Source organism: Macaca nemestrina, chromosome 6 (assembly GCF_043159975.1).
Source record: "Macaca nemestrina isolate mMacNem1 chromosome 6, mMacNem.hap1, whole genome shotgun sequence".
NCBI lineage: Eukaryota > Metazoa > Chordata > Mammalia > Primates > Cercopithecidae > Macaca > Macaca nemestrina.
Window position 1 is genome coordinate 49,243,626 of NC_092130.1, and position 26,912 is coordinate 49,270,537.

The following is a 26,912-nucleotide window of genomic DNA, read 5'->3' on the forward strand; positions in this document are numbered from 1 at the left end:
GTATTTTTAAGTATGTTTAAAATGCACATTTTTGGGAGGGCAGTTGAATCTTTTATAGAGTTAGATGTTCAGAACACTTGAACTCCAACTTTGGCTGTATCATTAATTAAGTATATGGCCTTGGGTTAATCACCTCTTTGAGTTTCAGACCTCATCAAATAATAATGTACTTGAGAGACCCTGAGACCCTTTCAGGGATCTATGAGGTCAAAATTACTTTCAAAACACTACAGCCTTCTGCATGGTTTGAGTTGTGAGCAGTAGAGCTTTCTCCATCAAAATACCATTTTTTACTTGACAGAACCACTGACGAATTAAGATTATTCAGACTTAGCTATTTGGCAGACATTTTCTTAGAAGAGTGTGAGAGTGTGTCACTTCAAAGAAAACAACTGACAGCATTTGCTACAATGACAAAACTGACGCTTTCAAGCAAATATCAGAATTCTGGAGAACTCGTATCTGCCAGGGTAAGCTTGACAGCTTCACAATACTTCAGTATATTTTTCTTGCTTTGTTTTTGAGACAAGGTCTTGCTTTGTCACCCAGGCTGGAGCGCAGTGGTGTAATCATAACTCACTGCAGCCTTGAACTCCTGGGCTCAAGGGACCCTCCCACTTCAGCCTCTAAAAGTGTTGGGATTACAGGTGTGAGCCACTGTGCCCAGCCTTAAAGATTTTTCTGATGAGATGGATATTAGTATTGATAGATGTAACTTAAAAATATATAATGAACTATGAAAACATCTGGAAGATCTGTAGTATTTAATGAACCTGTATTTTCTAAATCATCACTGCATGATGTTACAAAATCATGCATGGGTAAAAAGTCCATTCACAGGGAAATATCAATTAAAGTTCATTGGTCTACCGAAATGAAGCTTTGAGGGCATGTGAGAGAAAATCCCAAGAAGAGGCAACAGCATAAAAACCCTAAGTGAGGAAACTTTTTGGTAAATTCAAGGACCCTCAAAGAAGGGGCTGAGATCGGGAGTGAGGGGGATGTGATTCAAGCTGAGGTGGCAAGGTAACAAAGGTCAGATCACAGACAGTCTTGTAGGTCATGTTAGGCACTTTAGATTTTTCTTGAATGAGATGAAGAGTCATGGGGTTGTGAGTAGCAGAGTGCTGAGATATGCCTTTTTTTTCTTTTTTTAAGGTTTATTCTGTCTTTAATAGTACTGAGAATAGGCTGTAGGGAGTGAGGCTGAAAGCAGGAGGCCCATTAGGAGGCTGTTGTAACAAGAGAGATGATGGTGGCTTGGACTCAGGGATAATGACAGGGAGGATGAGAAGTAGCTGAGTTCTGTATATAATAATATTTTGAGATTTAAGCCAACAGGATTTGCTGTCAGATTGGATATAAGTGTGAGAGAAGAAAAGCAGTCAAGAAAGCACCAAGGTTTTTGGTCTGAGCATCAAAAGGAGGGAGCTGTAATTAACTGCCATGGAGAGGGCTGTGGGAGAGCAAAGCCTCACCTCCTGACACCTGGGAAGGGGCTTAACAGGGCAGAGAAGGAGAAAATAATGGGTCTCCTCAGCCAAGTCCTAGATGTAAGACTGGAAACAAGGCTAGTTGAGGAACAAGGGATTAGGGGGGCCAGAGGAGATGAGGAGGAGGTGGTCTGCATGAATCTTGGAACCCCCTCTCCAAAAAATTCCATTGGTCTGACAGATAACAGAGTTGCACACTGAAACTAACCTTTAACTGGGTGACAGAGTGAGACTCCGTCTCAAAAAAAAAAAAAAAAAAAAAAAGAAATTACCACATGTCAAGGTGTAGTATTAAAAAATATTCAGAATTATGTGGCTTATGCCTGTAATCCCAGAACTTTGGGAGGCCACGGCAGGAGGATCGCTTAAGCCAGGAGTTTGAAACCAGCCTGCGCAACAAAGCGAGACCTCATCTCTACCCAAAAAAAATAAAGAAAAGAAAAAATCACAATGATCTAAAAGGCTGTTCTACTCTTTTCCAATTATAAATCTGTGTGAGGCTGAATTTTCTTCATATACTTCAACCTAAAAAACATATTGCAGGGGGCTGGGCACAGTGGCTCATGCCTGTAATCTCAGAACGTGGGGAGGCTGAGACAGGTGGATCACCTGTGGTCCGGAGTTCAAGACCAGCCTGGCCAGCATGGTGAAACCCATCTCTACTAAAACTACAAAAATTAGCTGGGTGTGGTAGCATGGGTCTGTAATCCCAGCTACTCGGGAGGCTGAGGCAGGAGAATTGCTTGAACCCGGAGGTGGAGGTTGCAGTGAGCTGGGATCATGCCACTGCACTCCAAACTGGGCAACAAGAGCGAAACTCTACCTCAAAAAAAACCCACAAAAACAAAAACAAAAAAACTAGTACCACTCTTCTCACTAAATTTTTTAAAATAGTTATTTTTCATAAATATCATGTTACTTTTTAACATATAATGAAATTATTATTTTAAAATGAATTAATCAATATATATATTTAAAAATTAGTTTACTTCTCTAGTTGAGTTACTACAACACTGATTCTCTTTAGTTTCAGTCACTTGCTTTAAGTGAAGATAGAATTTCTGTAGGTTCCTGGGTTTGTTCAGCTGCTCTGGCTTTCACCATGGCTATTTCCAGGTTCTGTTCATGGTGTACCTTGCTGTATTTTGGTGTTGGCAGACGACCCTGAGGAGGTGAGCCATACCAAGTAAGTGAAGGTTATCTACAGTTGTGATGGCCTTAACTATCAAGTAATAGTTTTTATTTTACATAATCCCTCTATCTTCATCATTTCCTCTTTGACAAGATAATTGTATAAGTTTTACTGTAATTGAAAAAATTACTGTACCTCTTCTATTTTCTTAGCAGAAGTTTCACTTTTATTATTTTTGAATTCTTCATTTATCTTTATTCTGGCTGCTACAAGGAGAAAAATACATATAGTTACTTGCTTTTGTAATCTATAATTCTTATCTCAATAATTTACACGTTATTTAATATGAATGGCTACTTCTCCAGTATAGAAATTGCCCTCATGAAACAACAAAGCATAAGAACCAGAAATTATTAATGAAGTCTCTGGGAGAGCTTTTGACAGGGTGACAAGTTTGTAGGTAAATCTACTATAAACCTTTGGCACTCTAATATTTTTTCTTTCACTGATTTTTACTCTCAAATTCATTTGTATACCTACACCTACTGAATTATAATAAATCTACTTCAATGTTTTATTTTTATAAATCTAAGGATTTCTATTAAAATGCTTTTTTAAGATGGTAAAATTCAATACAAGTATGTTAAACTACATAACACAGGTACACAAAGATTGGCAGCAAACAGGATATATGTGTACATATATGTAAAATTTTAAGTGTCTTGGCTGACATATAAAGTGAGTGACAAATAAAACTTTTGTTTACATATACCACTGAGAGTTTGATATCATTATAGCAGCATACTTCGATAGAATCTCACTGGCCTTATTGTGCTGCTGTGAGCATTTAATGGAACAATCCATACAAAGTGCTTAGCAAATATGCAACAAATTGTTAGCTGTTCTTATAACTATTCCACTTAAAAAATTTAAAGCAACAAAAATATTCCATGTTGATAAATACTATAAAAACTTCCTTCTATGTTGTGTGTGTGTATATATACATACATATATATACATATACATGTTTTTTATTTATATATATATATATTTTTTTTTTTTTTTTCTTTTTTTTTTTTCCCAGATGGAGTCTTGCTTTGTTGCGCAGGCTGGAGTGCAGTGGCGTGATCTCGGCTCACTGCAACCTCTGCCTCTGGGTTCAAGCAATTCTCCTGCCTCAAGGGATTACAAGTGTGTGCCACCATGCCTGGCTAATTTTTGTATTTTTAGTAGAGGCAGGGTTTCACCATGTTGGCCATGCTGGTCTCTAACCCCTGACCTCAATTAATCCTCAAGTAATCCGCCTGCCTCGGCCTCCCAAAGTGCTGGGATTACAGGTGTGAGCCACTGAGCCTGCCTATGTTGCATATATTTATTTCAATACGTAATGTGGTTTAGAGTTTGGACTTTTGAATCAGATTGCTTAGGCTAAATCCCAGGTCACCTCTTACTAAGTATGATGTGGGACAAATATTTTCACATTTTGTCAATTTTCTTATTTGTAAAAATAGGAATTATAATAGCGATTATCTCACAGAGATGTTACAAGAATTAAATCAGGAATTCATGTAAACTACATATAATACAATACATATATCTTATTCATTCAGAAATTATTTTTGATGAGTTACAAAAACTTAAATCCCTGGAAATAGTGGGGACACTTTACCTAGGTGCACTCTTAAGGAAGTTTAGAAATATATGAGGAGTGGAACTGAACATGAATAACACAGAACCTAAATTTCAGAGCCTGTGACTTCCAGATAAGATAGACACTACTTAAAACAGGGAGATACTGAATTTGGAATCATTTAGAATGGATTCTCTTTCACAGCTGCTCTTTTAAACTGACATGAGACATTAACAACGTGGTAATATCTGGCCCTAGAGAGTGTGAAAATTTGATTACGTAACAGAAAGTTCAATGGCGTGAATATAAGGCAAGCAATGATAAACACTGAAATTCTGGTCCCTCGCCTTTTTTTCTGACCCACTCTTTATGAAGACTTGATCTTTAAAAATTTTTCTTTAAGTAGATATTTCTCAAATAAGTGTAATATAAGCTAATCTTTTAAAAAGACATTAGGGAGAGGCAGTGAAGGTCATTCCCTAAGATGGGTCTTGACCACACAGGGTTTCTGAGGTAGATTAGTAGTAATCTAAAAAGTAGACTGGCTCCAAAAGGGTAAAGAACATACTTACCTTCTAATGCTCTGACATCATTCTTAAAAACTTGTTGTCTGGTTCTGTGCAGTGTTTTAAAGAGCTGTAAAACCTGTTAAGAAAATCAGAATTCAAGGCTTGGCACAGTGGCTCACGCCTGTAATCCCAGTACTTTGGGAAGTTGAGGTAGCAGGACCGCTTGAGCCCATAAGTTCGAGACCCTGGGTGATATAGTGAGACCCCCATCCTTACAAAAAAAAAAAAAATTTTTTTTTTGACATGGAGTCTCACTCTGTCGCCCAGGCTGGAGTGCAGTGGCATGATCTTGCATGATTTTGGTTCACCGCAACCACGGCCTCCTGGTTTCAAGCAATTCTCCTGCCTCAGCCTCCCGAGTAGCTGGGATTACAGGCACCTGCCACCAAGCCCGGCTAATTTTTGTATTTTTAGTAGACACAAGGTTTCACCATGTTGTCCAGGCTGGTCTCCAACTCCTGACCTCAATTGATCCACCTGCCTCGGCCTCCAAAGTGCTAGGATTATAGGCGTGAGCCACCACACCCGGCCAAAATATTTTTTAAAAATTAATCAGGCCATGGTGGTCTGTGGTCCTAGTTACTTGGGCGCCTGAGGTGGGAGGATTGCTTGAGTGCAGGAAGTTGAAGCTACAATGAGCTCTGACTGCACTACTATACTCCAGCCGGGGTGACAGAGCAAGACCCTGTCTCAAAAAAAAAAAAAAAAGAAAGAAAAGAAAAGAAAAAGCAAAAGAAAATCAGAATTCAGACCTCAAAAGGAAAACACTTCACATTTTACACAAATTATATTACAAGGATTAAACAGTATTCCTTTTCTGTTTGTTTCAAAGATTATTTTCAAAAATAGTTGGTGAAAACCAGGACTTGCCAAAATAACTTTCCTTTGATTATTTATCTCTACATTAAAAACATTTTTAGCCTTATTTACAAAAATAATACAAAGTTATTTGAAATAAATAAAACAATATAAGGACGGTTAAAAAGTTAGTAATCCTCATGCTAAAAACCAGTCTGCTACTTTACCAATCTGGTATGTATCTGTTCTCATTTTTCTTAACCTCTTGAAGTTTTAATCTGCTCTTAATATCATACACACACATATACAAAAGTAAGAATTTATTGCATCTTAAAAGAGGCCACAGAAGGAAGATGTTTTAGATAATTTAGACAAATTTAATTGCTATTCTTTCTTTATCTTTTTTTTTTTGCGATGGAGTTTTACCTTGTCACCAAGGCTAGAGGGCAATGGCACGATCTCGGCTCACTGCAACCTCCGCCTCCCAGGTTCAAGCGATTCTCCTGCCTCAGCCTCCCAAGTAGCTGAGATTACAGGCGCGTGCCACCACGCCCAGCTAATTTTTTGTATCTTTATTAGACATGGGGCTTCACATGTTGGCTGGGCTGGTTTCGAACTCCTGACCTGGTGGTCTGCCCACCTCGGCCTCCCAAAGTGCTGGGATTACAGCTGTGAGCCACTGTGCCTGGCCCTTCTAATTGCTGTTTCATAAAAGACAAGTGAAATGTTGAGACTTACGAATATTCTGAGTCTATATTGAAAAAAAAAAAGCAAAGAGTCTGGCATTTTGGTAAAAGACAGATTGTGAAGAGGCTTTAGTGATAGGCTGAGGTCACTTCACACTCTCAAGTCCAAAAAGGTACTCAATATTGTTCTCTCAGTATTTCTCTTCCTCTACTCTTCTCTATTTTACTTATTGGAGGCCACCAAGTTTCTGAAGCCAGAAATCTGTAGGCCATCCTTTTATTCTACCTTACTCTTGTTGTGGAAACTTTAGGAATGTCTCTGTAATCTTTCTTATATCCTCTATCAACAAAACCACTTACGTTCAGGCACTCCCCATCTCTTAGACTACTTATAAAAGTCTGTCACTTTGCCACCACACCCTCCTGTCCTCCAGTCTGTTCTACAAATAACATCTGACATTTACTAAGCATACTGTGTGCTAGACACTATTTTAAGTGTTTTACATATATTAGAAAACCTATTACATCAAAAGCAGACATGAAAACAGAAATAAGAAACAGAGCAAAAAAACTTAAAAATAAAACAAAAACGAAGCAGTCATAAAAGACTTCCTCAGAAACATGTTATTGCAGAGATGGAATAACATCAATGAAAAACTACAGTAAATTTAAAAAGGAACATTCCAAAAACTCCCAAAAACTCTTGGATATCAAACAGGTGAAAGTAAGGGTTAAGTTGTGAAAAACTGCCCAGATGTAGAATAAAAGTTCAGAAACAGAAATTGAGGAGAGGGAAGATAAGAAAATTAAGGGAGAAGGCCCAACAGCTAGATTGGCAGAAGGGCCAACAAGAGAGAAGAGAGAAAAGCAAGGGAAGAAATTTTAAAATTTTCACTTAATATTTGGGTAAAAGGGAAGAAAAAAAATTTCACCAAGTAAGGCACATTAATTACAAGATAGAAAGAGTTCCATCAAATGCTCAACATAAAACTCATAACACAGCACAGCATTATGTAAGTTCAGTGTGATGCTGATGAGAAAAATCTCAGAGAAAAAACAGTTCACATGTAAAGGATGGAAAAAATCAGAATGGTACCTGATTTCTAAATAGCACTACTGTAAGAAGACAATGGAATAACATATTCAAGTTTTGAAAAAATGTCTGCTTTAGAACACCATAGATACACTATCACTCAAAGACAAGGGCAAATACATATTTTCAGAAATGCAAAGTCTCTTATTGTCATACACACTTTATTGGAAGGCTACAGAAGAATATGCTCCACCAAAATAAAGAAATTAACCACAAAAGGAAAAGACATGGGAACCCAGGAGACAGGTGGTCTAACATGGGAGAATAAAAGACCATGGGGAAGGACAAATGCTAGTCAACATTTGTGCAGGCAGACTAGAAAGCAACTAGGCAGGACTATAGCAAAAGACTGAATTGCTCCAGAAAAGGTATTGCTAGGAAAAATGAAACTGGTAGACTGGTTTTGCCTAGAATTTGGGAATAGATATCTAGGATATCTATTAAAGGATTTTTTAAAAGTAATCATTTGAAAAAGGCAGTTATTAATTTAAAGATGAAGAATTGGGAAAAAATGTGATCATATAAGGTACTTAAAGGGCTCAGCTGTGGGTAATTTTTATAGTAATAATAGCATCAAAGATGTTAAAGTACTAGGTGCTAATAGAACTTTGAGGGCAGCTGTTTGCTTTATAGGACACAAATGAGAAAATGTGGTATATATACACCATGGAATACTAAAAAAGAATGAAATCATGTTCTTTGCAGCAGCTGCTGGAGACCATTATCTTAAATGAAATAACTCAGAAACAGAAAATCAAATACTGCATATTCTCACTTATAAGTAGGTGCTAAACAATGGGTACACATGGATAGAACATGGAAATAATAGACAGTGGAGACTCCAAAAGGGAGGAGGATAGGAAGGGGTTGAGGGTGGAAAAATTACCTACTGGGTACAATACTCATTATTTGGGTGATGGGTTCACTAGAAGCCCAAACCTCACCATTATGTAATTTACCCACGTAATAAACCTGCATATGTACTCTCTGAATCTAAAATAAAATTAAGAAAAATAAAAACAGTCAGAGGATTTGAATAGATATTTCCTCCCCCCCCCAAAAACAACCATAAATGGCCAATAAGCCATGGAAAAATGTTCAATGTCATGTGCCATCCGGAAATAAAAATCTAAACCTTAATGAGATACCGTTTCATCCCAGTAGAATGGCTACCGTAAAAAAGACAGTCAATAAAAAGAGTTGACAAGGACATGGAAAAATAGGAACTCTTATACTTTGCTGTTTGGCATTTAAAATGGTACAGCTGCTTTGGGAAACAGCTTGGCAGATGCTAAAAAAAGTTAAACCTACAGTCATGACTCAGAAATTCTACTACTAGGTATATATTCAAGACAAATGAAAACATATGTTCACATAAAAACATGTATGCTCATGTTCATGGTAGTATTATTCATAATAGTGAAAAACAGAAATAACCTAAATGTCTATTAACTCACGAACAGGGAAGTAAAATGTGAAATATCCTTATTAATAAGAGCTTAATTAGCTCTTAATAAGCTAATGCAGGCTGGATACAGTGGCTCACCCCTGTAATCTCAGCCCTTTGGGAAGTTGATGGGGGTGGATCGCTTGAGCTCAGGAGTTCAAGACCAGCCTGGCCAACATGGTGAAACCCTGTCTCTATTAAAAAATATAAAAAATTAGCTGGGCGTGGTGGTGGGTACCTGTAATCCCAGTTACTCGGGAGGTTGAGGCAGGAGACTTGCTTGAACCTGGGAGGTGGAGGTTGCAGTGAGCCGAGATCATGCCACTGCACTCCAGTCTGGGTAACAGAGCGAGATTGTCTCAAAAACAAAAAAACAAAAAAACAAAAAAAACAGCCTGGGCAACATGGCCAAACCCTGTCTCTACAAAAAATAAAAAAAATTAGCCAGGTGTTGTGGAGGGTGCTTGTAGTCCAAGCTACTCAGGAGGCTGAGGTGGGAGGATCTCTTGAGCTTGGGAGGCAGAGGTTGTGGAGAGCCAAGATGACGCCACTGCACTCCAGGATGGGTGACAGAGTGAGACCCTGTCTGAAACAAAACAAAACAAAACAAACAAACAAACAAAGAAACACCCAAAAAAGGCCGGGCACAGTGGCTCACGCCTATAATCCCAGCACTTTGGGAGGTCGAGGCAGGCAGATCACCTGAGGTCGGGAGTTTGAGACCAGCCTGACCAACATGGAGAAACCCCATCTCTTCTAAAAATACAAAATTAGCCGGGCATGGTGGCGTATGCCTGCAATTCCAGCTACTCGGGAGGCTGAGGCAGGAGAATCGCTTGAACCCGGTAGGCGGAGGTTGCGGTGAGCCGAGATTGCGCTATTGCACTCCAGCCTGGGCAACAATAGCAAAACTCCGTCACAAAAAAAAAAAAAAGAGTTAATGCAGCTGGTGACTTTGAGTTGAAGTCAATGATAATTTGTCATTCCAAAAATCCTAGGACCCTTAAGAATTATGTTAAATCTACTCTACCTATGCTCTACAAATCAACAAAGCACATCTGTTTAAAGCATGGTTCACTGATATTTTAAGCCCACTGTTGAGATCTGCTCAGAAAAAAAAAAAAAAAAGATTCCTTTCAAAATATTACTGCTCACTGACAACACACGTCATCACCCAAGAGCTCTGATGGAGATGTAAAAGGAAATTAATATTGTTTTCATGACTGCCAATACAACATCCATTTTGCAGCCCCACAGGTCAAGGTCAAGTAGTAATTTTGGCTTTCAAGTCCTTTTTTTTTGAGACAGGGCCTTGTTCTGTCACCCAGGCTGGAGTGCAGTGGTACGATCATGGCTTACTGAAGCCTCGATCTCCTGGGCTCAAGCGATCCTCCCACCTCAGCCTCCAAAGTTGCTGGGCACACAGGTGCATGCCACCATGTTGAGCTATTTTTTTTACTTTTTGTAGAGATGGGTTTGCCATGTTGCCCAGGCTTGTCTTGAACTCCTGAACTCAAGCAATTTGCCCACCTCAGCCTCCGATAGTGTTGGGATTAGAGGCGTGAGCCAGACTTCTAAGTCTTATTTAAAAGACTCATAAGGCTATAGCTGCCATAGATAGTGATTCCTCTGATGAATTTAGGCAAAGTAAATTGAAAACCTCCTGGGAAGGATTCACCATTCCAGATGCCATTCAGAGAATTCAAGAGAGGAGGTCAAAATAGCAACAATAACAGGCATTTGGAAGAAACTTATCTGAACACTCATGGATGACTTTGAGGGGTTCAAGACTTCAGTGGAGGAATTAACTGCAGATATGTGGAAAGTGCAAGTGAAACTAGGATAAGGAGTGGAGCCTTAAGATGTGACTGAATTGCTGCAATCTCGATAAAACTTAAATGCATGAGGAGCTGCTTCTTATGGATGAGCAAAGAAAGTGGATTCTTGAGTTTATGAAGATCATCACTCACATCACTTCACTCGTGGTGAAGATGCTGTAAACATTGTTGAAATACCAACAAAGGATTTAGAATATTATATAAACTCAGTTGATAAAGTAGTGGCCGGGATTGAGAGGACTGAATCCAATTTTGGAAGACGCCCTACTGTGGGTAAAATGTTATCAAACAGCATTGCATGCTACAGATAAATCTTTTGTGTGTGAGAGAGTCAACCAATGTGGTCAGTTTTACTGTAGTCTTATTTTAAGAAACTGTCACAGTCATCTTAACTTTCAGCAACCACCAATCTGATCAATTAGCAGTCATCAACATCGACACAAGATCTTTCATCAGCAAAAAGATTACTTTCTGAAAGCTCAAATAATTGTTAGCATTTTGTAGCAAAAAAAGTATTATTTATTTAAGGTATGTACTTCCTTATTTTTTTATTTTTTTATTTTTTGAGACGGAGTCTCGCTCTGTCGCCCAGGCTGGAGTGCAGTGGCCGGATCTTGGCTCACTGAAAGCTCTGCCTCCTGGGTTTACGCCATTCTCCTGCCTCAGTCTCTCGAGCAGCTGGGACTACAGGCGCCTGCCACCTCGCCTAGCTAATTTTTGTATTTTTAGTAGAGACAGGGTTTCACTGTGTTGGCCAGATTGGTCTCAAACACCTAACCTCGTGATCCACCCGCCTGGGCCTCCCAAAGGGCTGGGATACAGGCATGAGCCACCTTTCCCAGCCAACGTATGTACTTTCTAAAGACATGCTACTGCACACTTAATAGACTACATTATAGTATAAACATAACTTTTATATGCACTGGGACCAAAAAACATGGGTTATTCGCTTTACTTCAATATACACTTTGTTGCTGTGGCCTTGAACCAAATCCGCAGCATCACCTGGGTATGCCTGTATCTAAAAATCTGGAAGTGGCTTTGGATTGAGTAATGTGTAGAGGCTGGAATAATTCTGAGTGCTTGATAGTAAAAGCCTGGATTGCCTTGAAGAGATTGTTGGTAAAAATACGGACTTTGCAAGCATCATAGAATCCCAGGGACTGTAATATTGCAAGAGCAGAGAAGATATGTTGCATGGGATTTAAAAAATGAGAAGTAAGTAAACCTAATGGTTTTATATGCTATTTAAAGTACACCATTAGTACAACAAATTAGCATCCCTAATTTAAGAGGACTAGTGTAAGAAAATGTTATCATTATTGCCATAGCACTATTGGAGTTAACATTACCTTGCAGCAGATAAACTTTTATTAAAATGCAGAAAGCCAGGTCACAGACTGTATTATCTTCCTTATTTACCTATACTGATTGGACAGACTTAGGCAGTGTAGATGAAAAGTGGATTCTTTATAGTCAGATCAGTTTGAATCTGAGATTGTCACTTAATGTAAGCTTGGACAAGTAACAGCCTTTTCGCCTCAATTTTCTTGAATAATGGATTAATTTTAAGGGTTATAATTTCTGTGCTAGGTTTCACTTTCCTCTTTTTTTTTTTTTTTTGGACATAGGGTCTTGTTGTCACCCTTGTTGGATTGGTCACCTTTGTATCTTCCCACATGTAGCATAAGTGCCTTCTATACATTGTAGGCTCTACCAAAAGTGTTTTGGGAATGAATCCTACTTAATTTCATTTGTATCCAAGTTTTCCAACCAAATCCCCACTTCGAGGATTTTTCATGTGCTAGTTGCCCTTTCTGGAATGCTTTTTTCTCTACTGTAGCTAATTTCTAATCAAACGTCAGGTCTGAACTTCCTTGAGAGATTATTTACTTATTTTTTGAGGTGAAGTCTTGCTCTGTCACCCAGGCTAGAGTGTAGTGGCACAGTCTCGGCTCACTGCAACCTCCACCTCCCAGGTTCAAGAAATTCTTGTGCCTCAGCCTCCCGAGTAGCGGGATTACAGGCACCCGCCACTATGCCCAGCTAATTTTTGTATCTTTGGTAGAGATGGGGTTTCACCATGTTGCCGAGGCTGGTCTCAAATTCTTGACCTCATGTGATCCTCCCGCCTCGGCCTTCCAAAGTGCTGGGATTACAGGTGTGAGCCACTGCACCCAGCCCCTTGAGAGATCTTATGTGAAATCCTATTTATATGCTCACAAAACACTGTAGTTTCAAATCACAGCATTTATTACAACTGTAATTAAATAACTGTTTAAGGTCTCCCCACCTGCTAGATTTCTTTATGAAGGCAAGGATGTTCAGCTTATTGCTGCATCCACTATGCTTAGATAATATAGCCTGCTGGTTGTTGGCTATAATAATAGCTATTATGGATATTCAAAGAAATTTTTGAATGAATAACCCTGAGCAATTCTGTTTCTATTGGTCCTGTGACATTATGTACAAAAGTACACGAGGGCTGCTTGGTGGTTCCCTAAACTGCTTAACTTCACCATATTATAACAGGCCATTTCCCCATGTTTATGTTTCAGGCAGTGACAACTACAGATCCCAATTGGCCATGCTGATGTTAAACGTTAAAGGATGGCTGCCAATGAGAATTGTGCGCTGGGCAGGAACGTGCATCATGCTTGGGTGTGAGAAATGAATCTGAGACCCGGTAGGTACTCAGAGAGATGATCGGAGCACAGCCACCACATCCCAAGCTCATTCAGTGAGCTCAGGTCTCACCAGGCCCTGCTCTGTATTGCTATGTTACTTTTGACAAGTAATTTTGTTGGGGTTCGGTTTCCTTGGCTGCTAGACTTTTGTGCACCTTCTGTTTATCCGAATAAACTTTTCACCTCATTGAACTGCTGTTGCTCAGGTCAGCCTCTGGCGTCTCCTATACTTCCCAGGGATGTGAAATGGGTCCCTCAGACAAACACTCGGTCTGAAGATGAAAAGAGGGCGGAACTCAAGTCGCGGATTTGTATCATGGATAAACACTGCGTACCAAGTTAGTACCAAGAAGTAGGAACCACACTGGTGCCTCCCGCTCTCCTCCGCACCTGCACAAACCCTCGGAGTTGGTCATCTGGCTTCTCTGGGGTAACAGCCACATCCTCCGAAAAGGGTCCGGAGCCCCAGCCTCCAGAGACTCCAGAGAGTTTTCTCAAGGCCGCGAACACACCCTCCCCGACGGCACCGTACCCACCCCTTCCCGGGCCCTGTCACCTTGGCTGCCTGTGCCATGGCTCTCCTCACCGCGGCCGCTACCTCCGGAGCAGTAGACTAGCCCCGCCTCTCAGCAACCAATCAAAGACTGAACTGTCCAACTCCCTGTAGCCCCGTTACTAACGCGCCACAACCAATCACCAGACAGCATCTCCCTTTTAGCCCCGCCCTCCTACGGAGGACGGAGAAGGCGTTTGCTAAACGGGCGTTTCCCAAAGCCATTTGCTAAACGGATGGGCACTGGTAAAATCGCGAGGAGTCCCAGAGCCCAATTACTGGCCAGAAGAGAACGGAAATCACCTGGACGCCATTTTGGTTAGGGGCACAGTTACTTCCGGCGCAGGGATCCTCTGCTAGGCTGACTGGGTTTGTATTTAGTGGATGGCATCGGCACCCGTGTTTTGTTACCTCCTGTTTACGGTATAGGATCGTCTGTAAAATAACTTTATTTTAACGTTTCCCAGTTGCGACTATCTCTTTGGAAATGTGCAGAAATAAAAGCCAAGTCCTAACAACTGACTCCTAAAAATTTTATGCGTATATTCTCTCATTTATTTCCTCAGAAGTTTAGGTTAAAGTACTCGCTGAAGTTCGCACAGCTAGTAAATGGAGATCTGGGATGCAAATCCTTTATGCCTGACCGTAAAGCCTAATCTTACCCTTTATATTTTGCCTATTCAACTCTCTTTATTCCTTGGTTTTGCTGATAAAGAGGTAAGAAATGGGTAATCAGCAGCATCATAATCAGAAACAATCATAAGGTATTTATTTAAGTGCGTTTTAACCTATGACCTTGCAAGCATCAAGAAAAAAACTCGGCCGGGCGTGGTGGCTTAAGCCTGTAATCCCAGCACTTTGGGAGGCCGAGACGGGTGGATCACAAGGTCAGGAGATCGAGACCATCCTGGCTAACACGGTGAAACCCCGTCTCTACTAAAAAATACAAAAAACTAGCCGGGCGAGGTGGCAAGGCGCCTGTAGTCGCAGCTACTCGGGAGGCTGAGGCAGGAGAATGGCGTGAACCCAGGAGGCGGAGCTTGCAGTGAGCTGAGATCCGGCCACTGCACTTCAGCCTGGGCGACAGAGGGAGACTCCGTCTCAAAAAAATAAAAATAAAAATAAAATAAAATAAGAAAAAAACTCTATATATAGTCACATTACTAACACGCCACAACCTTTTCCTGTTGTTCCTCTTGCATAATTGTTCTTCCCTACCCCTATAGCCTTTCAGGTTAACTTTTAGGTAAAATTGACTTCTTATTAAAAATGAAAGATCTGGACCAATGGATTTCCAAAGCCTTTTTCCTTCTCTGTGATCTATGTTATTTTAAGGAATTATTGCAAGTCATTCTGAGAAAAACAAGATAATCGATTTTTTTTAAATTAAGGTGCATTCGATTTGCAGAACATTTAACATAATGAAGCGATTAAGCCAAGTATACTGGATATTGTCTTTTATCTAGGAAACAATAAACTAGATGATCTTGTACCTTTCATTGTGCTTTCTGAATGCTGACAGTGATTTAAAAGGTGCCCCATCCCCTCTCCCCCATTTTCAGTGTAGACTCATAGTGCAGCTTCCTGAAAATTCATAACTTATTGTGGTGATTTCTTGCTAGCTAGTGTCCTGCATTCAGTTAACCAAAGTCCCTCATCTGCTGATATTTTAAAACAGTTCTATAATGACAGAATCAGTTCAGTTCTGTGGCTCCTCTTTTCTTAAATCAATCTGCATGACTCCTTTAACTGTTCCACATATGAGGTGGGCTCTTCACTATTCTAGCTGTTCTGGGAACTTGGCCTGGTTTGTCTTGTCACCCTAAAATAATCAAGGATCCAGTTAAAAGGGTTTATTCAACTGTAAAGTGTGAGGGCAGTCATATGGGAATATGTAGACACCAAAGAATGGTAATGAGTGCTTTCAGTGTAAAGAAAAGTGAAGATCGTTTATATAAGACAAAATGGAGATACCGAACAGAATTACAACATTTCAAACAATGGATAACATCTAGATTTACGATCTGATTGGCTACTATTGATTACACTCGAAGGTGGTTGTTTAATATTCTATGGTAAAAAAAAAGTAACAATCACAAGGGTCTACAGCTCCAATATTATGTAGTCTAGGTTTGAAATGAAGAATAGGGAGTCTGATTAATGTATAACATCTCAACACAAAGGTCGGGAAGCAACAATAGTCATGCACCAGAGAAGAAAAACAGCCGTATTACATGACTCAGTTTTCAGGGCTTAACTTTGCCCCCTTGGCTTAATAAATTTGGTTCTGAAATTTCATTTTCTTTTTAAAGTTTGTATCTCAAAGTATAAGTTGCATAACTGAACAGGAAATTCCAGCATGTTCATCATGTAAGTTCACAGAGCTATGTAGTAGGCAGAATAATGGCCTCCAGAAGATGTCTGTGTTCAGATTTCAGGAATCTCTGACTATGTTATATATGACAAGAGGCTTTGGGTTTTTTTTTTTTGTTTGTTTGTTTTTTTTTTTTTTTTTTTTTTTTTTTTTGAGACGGAGTCTCGCTCTGTCGCCCAGGCTGGAGTGCAGTGGCCGGACTCAGCTCACTGCAAGCTCCACCTCCCGGGTTTACGCCATTCTTCTGCCTCAGCCTCCCGAGTAGCTGGGACTACAGGCTACCGCCACATCGCCTGGCTAGTTTTTTGTGTTTTTTTAGTAGAGACGGGGTTTCACCATGTTAACCAGGATGGTCTCGGCCTCCCAAAGTGCTGGGATTACAGGCTTGAGCCACCGCGCCCGGCCGACAAGAGGCGTTGAAGATGTCATTAAATTAAGTATTTTGAGATGGGAAGATTATCCTGGATTGTCTGGTGGACTCAGTGTAATCACAAGGATCCTCATAAGTGAAAGAAGGAAGCAGAGTTAGGGAGAAGTTTGAAGATGTTCTGCTGCTGGCTTGGAAGATGGAGGAAGGGGCCGCAAACCAAGCAAGCCTCCTCTAGAAATTGGAAAAGGTGAGGGAATGATTTCTTCCCTAGAGCATCCAGAAGGAATGCACACTTGCCAACACTTGATTTTAGCTCAGTGAAACTCAGTTTGTTAACTTCTGACTTACAAAATGCTACCTGTTTTTTGGCTCCTTCCATTTTCTTTTTCTTTTCTTTTTCCTTTTTTCTTGTTTTTTTTTCTTTTTGAGAAGGCGTCTCCTACTGTTGCCCAGGCTGGAGTGTAGTGGCGCGATCTCGGCTCACTGCAAGATCCGCCTCCCGGATTCACGCCATTTTCCTGCCTCAGCTTCCCCGAGTACCTGGGACCATAGGCGCACGCCACCACGCCCGGCGAATTTTTTGTATTTTTAGTAAAGGTGGGGTTTCACCGTGTTAGCCAGGATGGTCTCAATCTCCTGACCTCGTGATCCGCCCGCCTTGGCCTCCCAAAGTGCAGGGATTACAGGCGTGAGCCATCATGCCCGGCCCAACTCTTTCCATTTTCGAAGCCAATAATGGAGCTTGTTTTTTTTTTTTTTTTTTTTTGAAACAGTCTTGCCCTGTTGACCAGGCTGCAATGGCGCTATCTCGGGTCACTGCAACCTCCGCCTCCCGGGTTCAAACGATTCTCCTGCCTCAGCCTCCCTAGTAGCTGGGATTACAGGCAGCTGCCACCACGCCCAGCCATTTTTGGTACTTTTAGTAGAGACAGGGTTTCACCATGTTGGCCAGGCTGGTCTCAAACGCCTTACCTCATGATCGCCCACCTCAGCCTCCCCAAGTGCCGGGATTACAGTCGTAAGCCACCACACCCGGCCGAGCATTTTCAAATCTCAGATTCTCACCTGTGCCTGTGGTCACATCTTCTCTTACTCTCACTCTTCTGTGTCTCTCTTTCACTTACAAGGGCCGTTGTGATGACTTTGGGTTCACCTAGATAATGCAGGAACCTCCCTATTCCAAGATCCTTAACTTAATCACATCTACAAAATCCCACTTACCATGTAAAGTAACATTCACAGGCTCCAGGGATTAGGACATGGGCATCTTCTGCCTAGCACACTGAGTTTGTGTGATGCCAGTCAATAAGGTTGAAATGGAAAGAAATGAGGTAGAAGCAGCAGCAATGGGCCTGATCACACAGAGCCCTATAAGCCAAGGTAAGGATGTTGGATTTTATTCTGTGATGGTATACACTAGCATATTACCAGCAGGAGAGTGCTACTATGATTTATATTTTATAAAGATCATTTTGGGTGCTGTGTGGCAAATTAACTACGATGGAAGCAGAGAGGTTATCCAACCAGGAGCCTTTCAAAGTACTCCAGGAAAGAGATGTTAGCAGCTTGGATTAGAGTAGTGGAAGCAGAGGAGGTAAGTGATTAGATTCTAAGTGATGTGTGTTGAAAGTACAGAGAGAAGATTTAAGGATGATTTCAACGCTTTTGGCTGGAGTAATTGGATGAATTGCTCACCCAACTGCAGATATAGAATCCTGCAAAAGGAGGTTTTGGTTTGTTTGTTGTGGAGGCAGTCAAAATAAAATCGCAGTGCCTGGTAGCCATCTAAGTGGAGGTGGTCAATAAGCTGTAATGTATGTCACAGACCAGTCTGGAATTAAGGGAAGGGGTAGGTCAAGAGACAAATACTTCAGAGTCAGTACTCTACAGATGGTAAGGCCTTCAGATGGAATGAAAGCTGACCATATTTTTATTATCCAAACCAGCACACATTTTAACTTTTTATTTTGACAATTTCAGACACAAAAAAGTTGCAAGAATAATACATAGAATTTGCATATGCCTTGCAATCAGATTCTCCAAATGTTAACATTTTATTGTAACTGCTTTATCCTTTTCTATTTCTCTACTTACCTATAGACAGACACTTTTTCTCTGAACTATTTGAAAGTAAGTTGCAGACATGACACCCATAGCCTTACATACTTCGGTGGGGTTTTCCTACAAAGACATTCCCTTGTATCAGTAGTTCTTAAAGTATGGTTCCCAGGCTAGCAGCAACTGTTATCACCTGGAAAGTTAGAAACCTAACTTGTAGGGCCCCACCCCAGACCAACTGATTTTGACAATTTTTCTGTGGTTATGAAAGGAAATTAACATCACTTCAAAACTATTATCTAACTTATAGGCATTATTTAGATTTTACCAATTGTCCCAGTAATGTCTTTGATAGCAAAAGTACCAAATGAACACATTTGAGATTAAAGGGAACCACATTCAATAATTTTGCCAAGACAGAGTAGTCGTGTAATCATAAAAGGCAGTTGTGCTCACACCTGTAATCCCAGCACTTTGGGAGGCTGAGGCGGGTGGATCACCTGAGGTCAGAAGTTTGAGAACAGCCTGGCCAGCATGAGGAAACCCTGTCTCTACTAAAAATACAAAAATTAGCCGGGTGTGGTGGTGCGTGCCTGTAGTCCCAGCGACTTTGGGAGGCTGAGGCATGAGAATCACTTGAACCCGGGAGGCAGCAGTTGCAATGAAACGAGATTGTGCCACTGCAGTCGAGCCTGGGCGACACAGCAAGAATCTATCTAAAAAAAAAAAAAAAGGTACTGAGGAGGTATACTTTTTCTTAATACGTACACTTAGAGGTCTAGTATGATAACTGGAGTTGTCTATAGTATTTTATAAATGGATGTCCTTAGTGACCTTGACAAGAGGGAAATGGACACAAAAATGAAAGAAAGCAGACACGGTATGTAGAAAACTTTTTTAAAAGGAGCAAAGATATGAGGGGGATGTGGTAATTAAGGAAGGTTTTGTTTTTTTAAGGTGGGTCATTTTATTAATACATTATGTTGATTGCTGCCGGGAAAAATTCCTTGAAGAGCAGTCTAGGGAGGTTTACAAACTACTGATGCCTGGAGCTCATCTCCAAAGATTCTTATTTAATGGATCTGGGGTGCAGCCAGGCTCACGGGGATTTTCAAAAGCTCCCCAAGTGATCTTAATGTGTAGTCAAGATTGAGAACCACTGGTAGAGAGAGAAAAAAATCTGAAGAGAGGACTTAAAATCTGCTGCAGCAGCAAGACCTTAAATAATCTAAGTGCTAAATTGCAGCCAGCACCACTTGAATTGTCAAATCTTGTCAGTTACAGTATCCAACTTTCCCTACAAGCGTCCATAGGCAGACGAAGGGTTTATACCAGTAACTCCATTCCCCAGGAGACAAGAAAGGAGGCTAGAAAAACGACTTAGCAATCTCCTTGGAGCTCAAGACCAGGAACTTCCCCCTGCCCGTCCCTGCCGCAGTTCCTGCGGAGCTCCGGCACGCTGGCCGCTCTTGCAGCCCCGGTCGCCAGTGCGCACGCGCAGGATTCACCGGGGCTCAGGCACCGGCGCAGGCTTGGCTGCGCCCTCTCGCGCCGCACGCTCCGCGGGTTCCTCCCTCCTTTCGAGCCTCTACCCTGGCCGCCGCGCGGGAGAGAGGCCGAGATGGCAGATGAGATTGCCAAGGCTCAGGTCGCTCGGCCTGGTGGCGACACGATCTTCGGGAAGATCATCCGCAAGGAAATACCAGCCAAAATCATTTTTGAGGATGACCGGGTAGGTACCCTGAACCACCTCGCTCGCCTGCTGAGGTGGGGTATCGTCCCCGGATCCTCGGGTTTCTCGCGGAGGGACAGGAGGGGTCGCGAGTGCAGCGGCGATGGCAGGGGACCTGGCCGCCCTGGCCCAGTGGGCCCCCAGCCAGGGGACAGGGCCCGGGCACTCCGAGGCGGCCTGCCGGCGCGTGCCGGCGCTCCGGTTACTCGTTATCTGCCCCGGGCGCGGGCCAGGCCGCCGGGCGTCCTGGGTGCGGCACCGCGGGGCCTGGGCGCGTGTCGGAGCGCACTGAGGCCCCCGCGTGGAAGCCCGCCGGCTCCCCGGCTGCCTCGGACCTCGCCTGTATCAGGAATCTCGAAATCTCGCCAGCGCTCTGCCTGACAGAGAGAAACCCGATCGCGCCCTGACTCATGCCCAATCTCCGCGATCTCCCGCGCACAGCCGGCCTGCCAGGGCCGGCCGTTCCTGGGCGCTGCTCGGCATGGCATTGTGCTCCAGGGCCTCGGGGCGTGGGGAGGTGCGCGGACCGGCTGGGCCTGCCGGCCTCCTCCGCGGTGTGCGGTTTGCCACCTCACCGCTACCCCATCCCTGTCTCCACCCCAAGCCGTACCCTGGGCTGGCGAGGCGATCTCCTGAGAGAAGAAGTGGGCCCGCGTCTGGGATTTGCTTTCGGTTGACCTCTCCCTCTGAACGTGTCGGGCCTACAAACAGCTGAATGATTCCTTTTATATTCAACAGGAAGTAATTTTAAGCCAAGAGACTGAGACTGTAGTTTTTGTTGACTTCTTGTAGGTGAAATCCCATGTGACTTTGAGATATATTGTGTAAATTATTTAGTGGACAGTTGTATTTTTGGGATTGGATCTCAGATAAAGCTGGGCAGATTGGATGATTTAGATAGAACAATTTTGTAAACAGTTTTGTTAAATTTAGGAAATATGAAATATAAGAAAAACATTTATTCTACTAGTGTCGTTTAGTTAGATTCAAAACGTTATCAAAGATTTAATTAGGTTCCTCCAGGCGAATTTTTTAAAAAAACTTTGTCTCTACTCAGGGGTAATTCTTTGGTTTTAGAAAAAATATTTCTTTTTAAAGTTTGCAGTTGCCTTTGAGAAATGGTTGTTGAAAAATTTACATTTGAACCACCGAAGTCCAACTGTATAACAGCAGGAAGCAGTCTAAATGAATCAGCATTTTGTAGGGAGTACCCAGTAGAATTACTCCTGAGACAAATAAGTGTGGATGGGTTTTATTAAAACAGTTTTCACTTCAGCAGTGAGCAAGAGATACAAAAAAAGATATTAATGTCGTGCGTCTATTTACTGACACTGTGTTAAATAGTCTAAATGCCGAAGAGTATGTATCATATATGTACTCTTCAGTTTTACACAAAAGGATAGGTATATTTCTTAAATAGTTGAGTAAAGTGAGAATAGATATTAATCAAATAGCAGACAAATACGTAGTTAAAAAACTGATTGCTATCATAAAGAAAACACACACACACACACACACACACAGAGGAAATTGCACAACTAGGACTCTGACCTGGGAGTAATGGGACGGGGAGGGGAATCAGAGGTTTTTTTCTGTTTTTTTTCTTTTTTCTTCCAGAAATCATATATGTGCTGGGAATGGAATGGCGGGATGACTAGCAGTTTAAGTTAGAAGTTGGGGTTTGGAGGGGGAGAGGATCACTGAAAAAGCTTTGAGGGCGGAAAGCTCAGAAGGACAGTTCCACGTGAAGAGTTGCAGGAGATCTGGAGAGGCAGACAAGGATTAGCATGGCCAATTTCTATGCATTCATTGGCTCCCAGTTTAAATGTCACTGCAGAGTTGTTGTCCCTAAACAATCTAAATCAGGCTTTTCCTGTAATAATCATTCATATTATCCTTTACTTTGTAACATGTATGACCTTTGGTGATTATACCTGTATTTAAAGTTGGTCTTCCCATAAGACTTCCATGGAGTCTGGGTGCAGTTTGGGAGGCCAAGGCGGATGGATCACCTGAGGTCAGGAGTTTGAGACCAGCCTGGATAACATGGTGAAACCCTGTCTGTACAAAAACACAAAAAGTAACTGGGCATGATGGCACATGCCTGTAATCCCAGCTACTTGGGAGGCTGAGGCAAGAGAATCGCCTGAACCCAGGAGGCGGAGGTTGCAGTAAGCTGAGATCTTGCCATTGCACTCCAGCCTGGGTGACAGTGAGACTACATCTCAAAAAAAAAAAAACAAAAAAACAAAAAAACTTCCATGGAAAGGATCATGGCACCATTCGTAATGTGTACACTTCTGTTTTCTTAGCATCTAGTGCTCCCCATGTAGTTACTGTTCAGTAAATATTTGTTGAAATAAGTTTTATCCTACCAATATACTAAAAGTTTGATTTATTTATTTCTTTCCCTTTTCCCTAGTGCCTTGCTTTCCACGACATTTCCCCTCAAGCACCAACACATTTTCTGGTGATACCCAAGAAACATATATCCCAGATTTCTGCAGCAGAAGATGATGATGAAAGTGTAAGTAAATTTCTAACATGATTTATTTTCTTGCTTTTTAAATTGGGAGATTAATTTTGTCCTTAAAGTGCTGTCACATTTTCATCTTCCTAAGGTCATTATTAAGGAAAAACTAGAAAAACCATTAAGATTTCAATTGCCCAGCTGTTTTCCAAAGTTGCTGCATCATTTTGTATCCCACCAGCAATGAATGAGCATTCCATCTTCTCCATATCCTTATCAACACTTGCTATTATCTTTTTTTTTTTTTGAAATGGAGTCTTGCTCTGTCACCCAGGCTGGAGTGCAGTGGTGCCCCCGATCTTGGCTCACTGCAAACTCCGCCTCCCAGGTTCACACCATTCTCCTGCCTCAGCCTCCCGAGTAGCTGGGACTACAGGCGCCCGCCACCACACCTGGCTGATTTTTTGTATTTTTAGTAGAGATGGAGTTTCACTGTGTTAGTCAGGATGCTCTCGATCTCCTGACCTTGTGATTTGCCCTCCTCTGCCTCCCAAAGTGCTGGGATTACAGGCGTGAGCCACTGCACCTGGCCTATTGTATTCGTAAAGTAAGCTAGAGAAAAGGTTATTAAGAAAATCGTAAGGAAGAGAAAATATATTTACTATTCATTAAGTGGAGTGAACCATAAAGGTCTTCATCCTTGTCATCTTCATGTTGAGTAGGCTGAGGAAGAGGAGGGGCTGGTCTAGCTGTAGCTGTCTCAGGGGTGGCAGAGGCAGAAGAAAATTTGCCTATGGGTAGATCTGCACAGGTCAAACCCATGTTGTGCAAGGGTCAGTTGTATTTACTTGGGGATACTTTTTAAAGTGAGACGTTATTTCTGAAACTTAGAAACTTCAGGACATTAATTTTTAATTCAATATATTTGTACAAATCACAGAGTTCAAAGATTAGAGTGAGTACTTAATGGTAAAATACCATTTTATATGCAGTAACATTAAAACCTCAGAATACACTTTTTTTTTTTTTTTGAGACGGAATTTTGCTCTTGTTGCCCAGGTTGGAGTACAATGGCACAATCTCGGCTCACCACAACCTCTGCCTCCTGAGTAGCTGGGATTACAGGCATGTGCCATCACGCCTGGCTAATTTTGTATTTTTAGTAGGGACGAGGTTTCTCCATGTTGGTCAGGCTAGTCTTGAACTCCCAGCCTCAGGTGATCTGCCCACCTCGGCCTCCCAAAGTGCTGGGATTACAGGTGTGAGCCACCGCGTCTGGCCCCAGAATACAAATTTTTACCATTTAGTATAATTAGACAGTCATGGCATTTTAAGGTCAGAGCTTCTTACTCCAATGCAGCTCTTTTCTATAAGGATAATAAAATGTGAATTTTTACTCAGTTAACATTCTAAATTGGTGTTTTAAGGTCAGCTCTTTTACTTAGAAGACAGTTGTTTGCCAGGAAACATTTACTGAACCAGTTTTAAAACTGCTCATTAATAATTAAATTTTGTGACCAGTATAGGTACCTGCTGTACAAAATTTTATATAGATGCTCATCAACTTAAGATAGGGTTACATGCTGATAAACCCATCGTAAGTTGAAAATACTGTATGTCTGTCGAAAATGCACATAATACACCTAACTTACTGAACATTATAGCCTAGCCTAGTCTAACTTAAGCTTGCTCAGAACATTTGACATTAACCTGCAGTTGGGCAAAATCATCTAATACAGAGCCTATTCTGTAACAAAGTTGAATATCTCATGTAAGAGTATTTTACTGCATATCACTAGTCTGGAAAAGGATCAAAATTTGAAGTATGGGTTCTCCTAAATGCATATCGCTTCCACACCATTGTAAAGTTGAAAAATCATAATTTCCCCAACTTACAATTTTTGTCCATTGTCCACCTGTACAATGGACCTCACTGCATAAATAAGGTAAGCGGAGTCCACTGTCCTGGGGCTTACTAAGGTAATGAGACTAGAAATGTAAGATTCTCTCCCTTCGCTCTTTTCTTGCCATAGGAATTAAAGGAGTTCCCTTTCCTGAGAGCTTTTTAGAATGTTGAAGTTAACCTTCTCAACTTTTTTCTCTCACAATGGGAAAGCATAAGCAGTGAAATGGGAGTTAAAGTTCTTTGCTCTCGCCAACCTTCTCCCCTTTAACTTTTATAGGGAAGAAAACTGGCAACACACAAGTGGACTCCTTGTGTAAATAGAGACAAATTGACTGTAGATAGAACCAAAAAACAAACAGGATGACACAGTGAGACTAGGTATTTGCCACAGGATCCTACAAGTCCGCAGGCAATGCAATAGATCTGGTAGTGTTCACAGGAAAATCCATAATGGTCATAAGGAAATCATAAAGAAAGCAAGATGTCTTGCTTTATTAAGAAAACATAAACACTACTTGGAATATAATTAAAATTTTTTTTTGGTTTGGCATAGTGCCTTGTGCCTGTAATCCCAGTACTTCAGAGGTTAAGGTGGGCGGATTGCCCGAGCACAGGAGTTGAAGACCAGCCTGGGCAACATGGAGAAGCCCCGTCTCAACAAAAAAATACAAAAATTAGCCAGGTGTGGTGGCGTGTGCCTGTAGTCCCAGCCCCTTGGGTGGATGAGGCAGGAGGATCACTTCAACCTGGGAGGTCGAGGCTGCAGTGAGCTGAGATCATGCCACTGCACTCCAGCCTGAGTGACAGAACAAGACCCCGTCTCTTAAAAAAAAGAGTTTAATTGAACAGCAGATTTTACTTATAATTTGTTTCTTGAAATTAGTAATGATAAATGCCTAATCTTAATGGGTCTCCAGTTGTAGATTGTGCTCTGTTGGCATTAAGAGTTTCCAAATATTTGCTCAAAGGGGTATGTTTCAGTGAGAGTTTTAAGATTTGATATTTCAGCTTGACAGTTTGTTATTTAATGTCAAGAAGTAATAAATTGCCTGTGCCTAAGAAACTTTTTTTTTCCTTTTCCAGCTTCTTGGACACTTAATGATTGTTGGCAAGAAATGTGCTGCTGATCTGGGCCTGAATAAGGGTTATCGAATGGTGGTGAATGAAGGTTCAGATGGTGGACAGTCTGTCTATCACGTTCATCTCCATGTTCTTGGAGGTCGGCAGATGCATTGGCCTCCTGGTTAAGCACGTTTTGGGGATAATTTTCTCTTCTCTAGGCAATGATTAAGTTAGGCAAGTTCCAGTATGTTAAGTAACACACTTATTTTTGCCTGTGTATGGAGAGATTCAAGAAATAATTTTAAAACCACATACATAATAAAAGACATTGTTGCATGGCTTATAGTCTCTCTGAATGTTGCATTTGATTTGTTATTTTAAAAATATATTTGTTGGAATATTTGAAGGTGGGTTTACAACTTTGGAGGTTTCTTTTTCTTCCCAAGGAGGACTCAACATATGAACATTGCATTGTTTTAATGGTGTTACTAGTCTTTGAAGACAAATAATGAGAGTTTATAAATTTAGCTTTAACTTTGAAATATCTTTCCAGGTTAAAATAGGTCCAAATTAGATTTTTAAGCTAATTCTCACGTTTTCTAAGAACATAGCAAATTGATGATTTTGGGTTTAGAAACAATGATTTTCACACCTGTAAATCCCAGCACTTTGGGAGGCTGAGGCGGGTGGATCACGAGGTCAGGAGATCGAGACCATCCTGGCTAACATGGTGAAACCCCATCTCTACTAAAAATATAAAAAATTAGCTGGGTATGGTGGCAGGCGCCTGTAGTCCTAGCTACTTGGGAGGCTGAGGCAGGAGAATGGTGTGAACCTGGGAGGCAGAGCTTGCAGTGAGCAGAGATTGTGCCACTGCACTCCAGCCTGGGCGACAGAGCGAGAAAAAGAAACAATGCTTTATGTTCAGCACACATTTGCCCTGGACTCTGGGCATAATTTGGAAAGAATGAAAGTAGGTTTGTCACACAATTTTTGATGACCATGTGAAGCCAT

At 41.4% G+C, this 26,912-nt stretch overlaps 2 protein-coding genes and 1 long non-coding RNA gene across 8 annotated transcripts in view; 2 read left to right on the top strand and 1 right to left on the bottom strand.

Moving 5' to 3' along the window:
* LOC105467205 (uncharacterized) overlaps positions 1-13,768 on the top strand; it is a 49,913-nt gene extending 36,145 nt beyond the window's left edge. The window contains exons 3-4 of one of the 2 annotated variants that reach the window (XR_978699.3): positions 13,245-13,372; positions 13,580-13,768. This is a non-coding gene — a long non-coding RNA (uncharacterized lncRNA). The remainder of the gene's footprint in view (positions 1-13,244; positions 13,373-13,579) is intronic. The other variant, XR_011624696.1, reaches the window with a different exon arrangement.
* LOC105467204 (LYR motif containing 7) overlaps positions 1-14,067 on the bottom strand; it is a 30,864-nt gene extending 16,797 nt beyond the window's left edge. The window contains exons 1-4 of one of the 5 annotated variants that reach the window (XR_011624692.1): positions 13,709-13,816; positions 4,828-4,900; positions 2,821-2,891; positions 2,483-2,657 (exon numbers count right to left, since the gene is read on the bottom strand). Coding sequence is in view for 4 of the 5 variants with exons in the window: in XM_011716692.3 (XP_011714994.2) it covers positions 2,535-2,657; positions 2,821-2,891; positions 4,828-4,900; positions 13,709-13,816 (375 nt within the window). In the remaining variant the exon portion in view is untranslated. Of the gene's footprint in view, positions 1-2,482; positions 2,658-2,820; positions 2,892-4,827; positions 4,901-13,708; positions 13,852-13,929 lie in introns of those variants that run through there. The other 4 variants (XM_011716693.3, XM_011716692.3, XM_011716696.3 and 1 more) reach the window with 4 other exon arrangements.
* Positions 14,068-20,246: 6,179 nt separating this feature from the next.
* Positions 20,247-26,239, top strand: LOC105467203 (histidine triad nucleotide binding protein 1). The gene is made up of 3 exons (XM_011716691.3): positions 20,247-20,460; positions 22,883-22,987; positions 25,920-26,239. The coding sequence occupies exons 1-3, from the start codon at positions 20,350-20,352 to the stop codon at positions 26,082-26,084; spliced, it is 381 nt and encodes a 126-aa protein (XP_011714993.2). The 5' UTR covers positions 20,247-20,349; the 3' UTR covers positions 26,085-26,239.
* Positions 26,240-26,912: the final 673 nt, after the last annotated feature.

Excerpts from the sequence above, each read along its gene's own strand:
- LOC105467203 (XM_011716691.3), top strand. The coding sequence starts at position 20,350 with ATGGCAGATGAGATTGCCAAGGCTCAGGTCGCTCGGCCTGGTGGCGAC. Across the intron at positions 20,461-22,882 it reads TCATTTTTGAGGATGACCGG|TGCCTTGCTTTCCACGACAT; the intron begins GTAGGTACCCTG and ends CCTTTTCCCTAG. Across the intron at positions 22,988-25,919 it reads CAGAAGATGATGATGAAAGT|CTTCTTGGACACTTAATGAT; the intron begins GTAAGTAAATTT and ends TTCCTTTTCCAG.